At 39.2% G+C, this 9,340-nt stretch overlaps 1 protein-coding gene across 1 annotated transcript; it reads right to left on the minus strand.

The window, feature by feature from the left end:
- Window positions 1-485: 485 nt before the first annotated feature.
- On the minus strand, window positions 486-8,775 carry arsh (arylsulfatase H). Its single transcript, XM_058082193.1, has 12 exons — window positions 8,441-8,775; window positions 7,895-8,041; window positions 7,683-7,804; window positions 7,497-7,619; window positions 7,100-7,302; window positions 5,862-6,082; window positions 5,055-5,191; window positions 4,419-4,556; window positions 3,821-3,980; window positions 3,628-3,749; window positions 3,101-3,460; window positions 486-602 (listed from the first exon to the last, which is right to left on the minus strand). Exons 1-12 carry the CDS (start codon window positions 8,443-8,445, stop codon window positions 568-570), a joined length of 1,773 nt encoding a protein of 590 aa, XP_057938176.1. The 5' UTR covers window positions 8,446-8,775; the 3' UTR covers window positions 486-567.
- Between the last annotated feature and the right edge of the window lie 565 nt (window positions 8,776-9,340).

A 9,340-nucleotide genomic window follows, 5' to 3' on the forward strand; every position in this document is an offset into this window, starting at 1 on the left:
CGGCAACATTCTAACATTCTATCCCACCAGCTATCATTAACTTTGATGCACAGGCGAACGTTATTAGTTATGGTCCACTGCATGATTTACTGTTCACAGATACAGCAGAGGAGCTACTGTAATGAACTTGAAGTGGATTGCAGGCACGTCTCTGTGTGTTGGAAAGGGGGTTGGGTGGGCCTGAGAAGTAAATACGATGACAGCGACTGCAACGATTACAGTAATGATGTACGTGACGTCTCCCGACTTACTTGCAGATGCAAGCGGAATATCCGCAGGCGCAGCAGGAGGAGGAGGACGATCGGGAAGAATAGAAGGAGATTGAAGGGAGCAGTTTGGAGAAGATGGAGGACGAAGGAGATCAGTCCTAGGAGAAGAGAAGAGCAATTATTGGCTTCTGCTGCAGCCAACTTTGATGTTTTGACAGTCGCTGCTGGAGGGAGACAGGCCAAGTCCTGATGATGATGAATGATGACACTGAGGATGGAGAGGTTCGCAGTCTTTTTATTGGTGAAGATACAGTACGGAGTGCCACAGGGTGTCCTTATAGGCCCATTGGGACTGTATTCAGTCTACCTTTGAGTCCTTCTGCTGTGGGCTTCCTGAAAGAGAAAAATGAAGAGCAAATTCCGCTCGTGTCATAAAATGAAACAGATGCTACTGTAAAACAAGGAATATGGAAATAGCAGTAGCGTGTTACAAAAACATCAAAGCGCAGTGTCAAGTAAAAAAAAAATCACTTACCATAAATTCCAGTGTATGAGCTGCTACTTTTTTCTTCAACTTTGAACCCTGCGGCTTACACAGCGGTGAGGCTGATTTATGGTTAAATTCTAATCTCCTGACATCTACTTTACTTCAGGACTACTAATAATTGTTTGAATACTACGACGCTTGTGAGTCAGTGAGGAAACGGGAGCTCTTTCTTTGGCAGGAGCCAACTACAAACTATGAGCGCTCTCACAAAGAGCTTGTCAAGCCACCGGAAATCAGAAATTCACAACCGGTGGCTGCTAGTTTTCACCGTAATCGACTATAACGAATCGAACAATGCTTATCTCAATTGTCAGCCATGTTTTTTGTTTACTTCCCAACCACATAGAATAAAAGACATCACACAGACACGCACTAAACACATCTCTCAGAACATATAAACAATGCAATCACTTCATTTCACTAGTTACTAAGGCCTACAAGATGCATTACTATTTCAGTTGCATTATACTATAAAATGTGCTAAAAAGCAGTGTGGAAAAACGGCTAAATACACAACAAACACATAGGTTAATAGTCAGTAATAGATTTGAACTTTGACCTTTAGCCTTAGACATTGTATGATGTTCATAAAAAGTAAGAAATACAGCAATACGGCACTCTACAAGAAGCAATGAAGTCTGTAAAATTAAATAATTTAAAAAAAAATCCAAAAATTGTTACAACTATAATGATGAAAATGGTAATATTAATGATCATTATAATAATGGTGATAATAATAACAATAATAATGGTAATAATGATAAAGATTATAACAATAATGATAATAATAATAATAACAGGGGAAAACAAGACTGTGTCATGAACCTGATTATATCTTGCAAAAAAGGGGTAGGCATTTATAAGCTTTTGCTTCAGCCTACTCCTTTTGGGCTTGTGATCAGATAGTTGAATACAAATGTAAATAATGGAAAGTTATATTTTGATTCATGTAAGAAATGCACTGTAATGTTTCATATATTTGCCCAAATAAAATTTAAAAAAAAAAGAAATCTATAGGTTAGCGTTGAATTACGCTTTGAAAAATGACTAGAATTGAACCAGCAAGGTCATATCCAGTACTATATGTCATTGTAAATCTTTCACAATAATAATAGTAACATATCCCAAAAGCTAGTGTTTAACCCCATTCTTACAAATGGCCAATAAGTTGACCATAAGTAGTCAAACTCCGCCATCTAGTGGTGCAGAAACTACATTACAATCTTATTTTCAGTCCTAAACTATATTTTCTAGCAGTATCGCAGAGAAAACAGGATGACAATAACCCTAATGAGTTATTAAAATAATAACAACCTCATTTATAACAGTAATAGTACATTCAAACATTGGAGGTAGTTTATACTTCACTTCCAAACACTTGTTTACAGAAACACACACACACTTTATCACACTTTTCTACAGCGCAGAAGTCTGTAGTCTGCAAGTTTTATTCTGTCGCCTTTGACAAACACAGCAGTTCAAGCACAAATGCTAATTAATGGCTAATAAATCATAATAACACTAATAAATTCCCTTTACAAGTCTTTACTGCCATCTTATTGAGCGCTGTGTGTGTGCTAACTCACTTCTGCATTTGTCCCCATATAATGAGGTGATACAAGCCCTGAAGCTGTCTTCAGCTATGCCTGACAGTAAACTGTAAATTAAAAAAAAAAAAAAAAAAAACTCATGAGTGGAGATGATGCCAAGGCACCACTGTGTAAATGACCATTAAAAATACCTGCAGTGCTCCAGCCCACTCATGGGCTATGTATAGCCCACTATACATATATATACGTATAACTCATTATTAAAGACTTAACTTTGATGCAACTTTAAAGTTCTTAATGTCAATTTAAGGTTTATTGCTTAAGTGTGTGTTTGCTATCCTGTGGAAGGTTCACACGCTTTGCTAATGTTTAAGCTTCAGAAACTGGTCTTGCAAAAATCATCCCACTGTTTTTTTTAGGATGCTGCCTCAAATGCATGATGAGGTTGGTTGTATTAAAAGTTAGCTGCAAAAAACAGACATGTTTCTATGCACGCAGGAGTGGGCATGCTTGGAGGCGGGCCGTGGGTGAAATAAATAAATAGACCGTTTTCACAGGAACCACAAAATCCAAAGAAAAAGAGCTCAATAGGTGCATAATTCTGGAAGAATCATAAAGATTTGTGTGCTGGTTATTGTGTGTAGCTGCTCTATAGGGGTCCACAACTCAATACAAAGGGCTGAAAAATGAGCAAAATTGGATCTCTTTCACAGGTAGCGTCAAATTGATTAGAAAATTAATTATGGCGGTCCGCCACAAATAAATTAAAAACACAAAGTTTAGTTTTCACTAACTTGGTGTGGCGTCTTCTTTGCATCCACAGAACGGGAATGTCCCACAGCAGGGTTGGAGCCACGGTCTCCACAGAATCTTCTTCAAGTTCATCTGGTTCGGAACGTCGTGTTTGGAGCGTTGATGTCTCTCGACAGCTTTGGCTATCTGACGGAGGACCTCTGCGTAGCGTGGCTCCGTATCAGGGCTCAGTGGGTGCGACTCTGACGGGTCGTGGAAGAGGTCGTAGAGCAACGGAGGGTCGTGGTGCGTCACGTGATCTCCGTGACATTGGCAGCAAGAGGAAGGGCTGTTGTAGCAACCGATAGCTCCGGGGGGGGAAAAGTTTGGGGTGAAAAAGTGCAGTTTAAAGATGGAATCACCTGTGGGAAATGACAAAGATACTGTCGAACATCAACATTGCCAATTGATACGCCCATAAAAATGTCTATTTTTGACCCACGGCAAACTACAGTAGTCGACTTGAATCAACAGCACCCCTGCTGGCTGTTACCATGTAGTGCACTCCATTTTAACTGTGTTTACTTACTTCCAGGTGGGTGCCAGCGTGCTGCGTTCAGGAAGCTCCCGCAGTAATGGAACATGAACTCGTGCTCCGAACGATCCACCTTCCCCTCCAACAGCGGCATGAGGTTGTGACCGTCTAAGAGTCTAACAACAACGGACCTTTTTTTATTAGCATTTCATTGACTGTATTCGTATACTTCCTTTTTTTAACACACCTGTCTGATCGGGTGTCTTGGGCGAGATACTTCAGGGTCGGGTACAGATCCATGAGGCTGGTGGGCTCGTCCACCATTCTTCCAGGTGCCAGTCTGCTGGGCCAGCGGAAAATACCAGGAACTCTGATGCCGCCTTCCCAGCCCCCCATTGCTTTCCCACCTTAACATGACAAATGGAAGATTAGGGAACATGGTAATGGTAATGATAATGGTTTTATTTCATTTGAACATGCATCAAATTACAATTGAAGGCATCACATAATCAGTTCACAGTTCCACATGTCCGAAAGGAGTAGGAAGAAGCAAAGCTCATTAAATCCTACCCCTCCATCTGGTACTTTTACAATCAGTAACTGTTACATTTGTTCACTTCCTGCTTTCCTAATATAGTTTAAGATTTTTTTTTGTCACATACCGAACATCACAAAAATTGGGTGCACTGAAATTACTCAAAAAGTTATTTACCAAAAAACTTTATTATATTTTATCAAGGGGTAATATTTTGGAAATGAAACTCAAGATATACTTTCTGCAAGATAAACGGACAAACCGGCTGTTAAAAATAGCACAGTATACGGTCAATTAAGATGCTAAATACCTCGATAGATGCCGTTCCATCCTCCTCCCGGGCCAATCAGAGGATGAGAGTTTTCGATGTGTCCTCCATGGTCTGAAGTCAAGTATACTAGAGTATTGTTGGCCATGCCCAGTGAATCCAAAGTCTGTATTAGTTCACCTACGGAGCGCAGAGGCAGCGATACTTGTCACATGTTATTATCTCTTTTGCTATACAGTGGAACATGGGTTAGGGTACGCTACGATTAGTGTGTTTTTGGTTAAAGTCGAAAATCTACTCCAAAATTTCGCCCTGGTCCAACTGTACTCGTAATTGTATTTTTACCACAAAGTGTTCCTGTTAAAAAAAAAAGTTAACACAAAACACATTTTGAGATAAATGAACATTTACGGTGGAAGACGTGACTGTTCCCGAAGATGAAAATAACGCAGCGAGCTCAACGCCTTCCTTCCTGCTTTGTCATTATTTTTGTTTTGTTATTTCTTGAATTCAATAGCGTTTGTCTCCTTCTTTGTCCGAATGCTGACACGTTCTTTGGCTCCAATTTAGGCTAATATGGAATTCAAGAACCTATGTCAAAACAAGAAGGAAGGTGTTGATCTCGCTTCCACATTATGTGTCCCCTCTGTATTGCCCTTTTTGTCGAGGCACTCTCACCAACAATCCAGTCCAACTCTTCCATGTTATCACCATAGCGACCGTGGCGGCTTTTGCCAGCAAATGCAGGAGTGTTGAAGAGCGGGGTGTGGATGTGGATCAGAGAGAAGAACAGAAGGAATGGATGATGAGCATTCCTGGAAAGAAGCAGATACAGTCTTTTAATTGTGTTCCCGAAAATCTCCAACGAACCATGATATGGATCAAATTTATCTTATTTCTTCTATATTGTGTAAAACTAAGGCAGGAACAACATAAAATTAAAAGAACAAAATTTTATTTTTATTATTGATTTATTTATTTATTTTTATTGATTTTATTTTTATTGTATTATATAAAAAAAATTCCTATTTTAGGAAAAAAAAAAAATTTTTGTCTCTTACAATTTTTAACTAGGAGTGTTTTATAGGGATCAAATGTACCTTATTTCTTATTTTTTGTGTAAAACTAAGGCAGGAACAACATAAAATTAAAAGAACCAATTTTTATTATTTATTTATTTATATTTTATTATATTAAAAATTTTCCTATTTTAGGATTTTTTTTTTTTGGTCTATTACAATTTTTAACTAGGAGTGTTTTATAGGGATCAAATGTACCTTATTTCTTATTTTTTGTGTAAAACTAAGGCAGGAACAACATATAATTAAAAGAACCAATTTTTATTTTTATTATTTATTTATTTATATTTTATTATATTAAAAATTTTCCTATTTTAGGATTTTTTTTTTTGGTCTATTACAATTTTTAACTAGGAGTGTTTTATGAATACATAAAGATGTGTTGACTTCATGCTGTCATTCTAACCTCTTCACAAACTGCTGCGCCTCTGTCAGCATCCTATAGGGCAACGTCTCCGTCGTCATCGGCTGCTCCACCACCTCCTGGTCCCTCATGACGATGCAATTCCATCGGGGCAGGAAGTGAAAGGGCACGAACCACACGGCAGTCAACAGAATTCCAAATAAGAAGAGCGCCGTCAACAGCCGTGGGCTTATGTCGAAAAGGCCGCAAGCACGAATAAACACCTGAAGATACACACAAAATGTAATAATATTTGTTTTATGGTGATGGTCATACAATTAATACTCGATTCCAGCCCTAATATAACATAAAAATAAACTGTATAGATGGAAATAGACACTTTGTTAGTAACAGCTCTCAGTATAATGCAGTGCAGTACTACACCAATGAAAAAGACAATTAATATAATAATAAACATTGTTACATTAATAACACAACAGTTTGTCACCTTTTTTGACGTGTTTTCAGAGTCCCTACAAAATCTGTAATTTGACACCACAAATGAAAATAATAATGATAATAACAATAATAATATTACAATGATAATAATAACAGGGGAAAACAAGACTGTGGCATGAACATGATTATATCTTGCAAAAAGGGGTAGGCATTTATAAGCTTTTGCTTCAGCCTACTTCTTTTGGGCTTTTGATCAGATAGTTGAATACAAATGTAAATAATGGAAAGTTATATTTTGATTGATGTAAGAAATGCACTGTAATGTTTCATATATTTGCCCAAATAAAATTAAAAAAAAATAAATAAAAGAAAATGGCAGAATTGACACACTAACCCTTTAATTTTTTTTTTTTTAATTGGGGCCCAAAATTCCTGGTGGTGACACCTGTTTGTGATAAGTCACTATGTAATGGTACAGTACAGCTGCTGCATGCTGACCACTCCAGCTGCTACATTCTGTAGTTAATAAAAACAGCACCAGAAGGTTCCCAACAGCCATAGCTGTTAATGCCAATATCTTTTGCTTATGTGCGGGGTTTAGAAAAACAAATGACCTTGGAAGTTATTTGTTTTTGCAGACCACGCACCTGGCGACTGTATAAGAATGGAACTTACTGTTTGCTAGTCTATCTCCTTTTGATTGACATGCTCAATGTAGTGGTTTTTTTTTCAGCTTTATGCAGTATTATGCTGAAGCGGAAAACCGAGGGGAGTGTGTGGTGAAAAATATAGGTAACAAATACTTTTCCTTTCCAGTTTTACAGACACATAGTCAAGCTTACCAGTGTGAAAAGTCCAATTCCAAGCAACGCGGACACATTTTTTAATGTCTGCTGAAGCCGAGCCATTATAAATGTTCCCATTCCTAGAACACAGTCATCGACCAAGGTGAAAGGCATGCCGTAGAAGAAGTTGAAGCCATGGTGGTTAGGGTGGTGACAGTGATCTCCTCTGTGTTCACAGTTGACGCCGAGGTGCCATTTACCTGCAAAGACATCAGGAGTAAGGGGATGTTGAAAAAATGAAAAAAAAAAAACTGCTCACAATGTTCTATTAAATAAATCAATGCCTGCCAGTAGATGGCGATGTGACTCACCAAATCCCCACTCACCACTAGGGGTTGCTCAAGGACCACACTTTGAGGAACAGCAAAAAAAATAATAATAATGATCCCCTTACCAACTAAACCGGTGGTGTACCCTTGTTGCTGTAGCCTGTTAGCAAAAGTGGTCTCATTGGGTGGCAGTCCACCTGAACCACCCAGAAAGAGCAGCACCGGGGACCACACAGATCCTGCCATCCCTAAAAATACAAACACATCAACACAGTGACAGTGACATCTACTTGCGGTGGTGGTTAAGAGACCTGAGCGGACAGGATAGCGTCCCGTCAAGAAGGCGGTACGGCTTGGTGTGCACAGAGAACTAGCTGCCATGTGCTGTGTTAGCTTCACCCCTTCGGAGGCCAGCCTGTCGATGTTGGGGGTCCTGCAGAGACACACAACGACAAAATAGGGGGGGGGGGGGGGGCATGAACAACTTACTCATGAATGGGGCACTTTTTTTTTTTCCACTGACCTGATGGTGTCGTTACCGTAGCAACCCACATCTCCAATTCCCATGTCGTCCACCATGATGAGGACAAAATTAGGCTTCCTGTCTTCACCTCTGACGTCACTCCATAGCGACAGGAGCAGGATAATACAAGGTTCCAAGATGGAGAGCCTTAATTTGAAATATAACATGTGGCTCAATACGTCATGGACGTCAAGGACTTATTTCTAAAATGGTTGCGTGCCACCACTTGACTACACCTGTTGTATCTTGTTCATTAGCAACCATTTTGTGTGCTGGTATTCAATATTTGTTAGCGCACAGGCATTCATTTACTCAAAATGTGTAAAAGTTACAAATAATAACAATCATTTTCCGACAGTGACAACATGATATCAAAGAGAGGTGTAATATTTAACAAAACCGGACTTTAGTCCTATGGGTTCACTCATTGCTAAACAGCGAATTGGTTTTGGTTCAATGAGTTGTCTTCACAGTGATATAGAATGCGTGTCAATGTCGTTTTATTAACTAAAAAGCATAGTTTAATCAACTGAGTGCCGAACTTACCGCATGGCTTCAAACTCAAGAGCAGAAGTAGCTGACTGCGGCGCCACGCCTCCTCAAGATTTGCTGTAATAAACCACCGAAGGACAGGAAATGACAGCAAACCGCAGCTAGCAAACATCCATCCTCTTTCTATGCCGCTTATCCTCACGAGTTAAACTAATAGCACTGGTTGATTGTAATATTACAGTGTGTTGTGATTCTGTACAAGAGCAAAAACAAGCTATTATGACACTTGTAATACCGGTTTTGTATTTAACTAAACAAACAGCAAAAGTCTAAGTAGTCCATTCGGTGACCTAGCTTGATGGTGTTTTTGCCGCCTGTCTTCTTTTCACTTCCGACTTGTCAGTAAGAGAGGTAGCTATTGGCTGTCATAGATAGCTCCATAAATGACGTAATCCTCTATTTTGCATGTAATTTGCATGCTGTATTGTAAATGCTGTACGAATAAAATAAAGTTGGAGAGGCACAAATAGTTAGTAAAAACACTTTTTTTCTTGTTTTTTTATTTAAAATTTGCCATTGTTTCATGAAAACAAAATAACTTTAATATTTTATCTCGGGGCTGCATGGCGGACTAGTGGTTAGTGTGCAGGCCACACAGCTAGGAGACGGAAGTTCAATTCCATGTTCTCCCCGTGCATGCGTGGGTTTTCTCCGGGTACTCCGGTTTCCTCCCACATTCCAAAAACATGCTAGGTTAATTAGCGACTCCAAATTGTCCAAAGGCGTGAATGTGAGTGTGAATGGTTGTTTGTCTATATGTGCCCTGTGATTGGCTGGCCACTAGTCCAGGGTGTACCCGAAGAGAGCTGGGATAGGCTCAAGTCATACATTGATGGGACATTGCCTTACATTACATTACCTTAATAGTCCATGTAATCAGCCATGACATGATAA

The sequence above is a fragment of the Doryrhamphus excisus genome, chromosome 9 (genome assembly GCF_030265055.1).
Source record: "Doryrhamphus excisus isolate RoL2022-K1 chromosome 9, RoL_Dexc_1.0, whole genome shotgun sequence".
Classification (NCBI taxonomy): domain Eukaryota; kingdom Metazoa; phylum Chordata; class Actinopteri; order Syngnathiformes; family Syngnathidae; genus Doryrhamphus; species Doryrhamphus excisus.

What these genes read in the sequence shown, in the direction of transcription:
- arsh (XM_058082193.1), bottom strand. An exon ending in GAATTGGACTTTTCACACTG is followed by an intron (nt 6,083 to 7,099) that starts GTAAGCTTGACT and finishes GTGTATCTTCAG; the next exon opens with GTGTTTATTCGTGCTTGCGG. An exon ending in ACGCTGGCACCCACCTGGAA is followed by an intron (nt 3,461 to 3,627) that starts GTAAGTAAACAC and finishes CATTTCCCACAG; the next exon opens with GTGATTCCATCTTTAAACTG.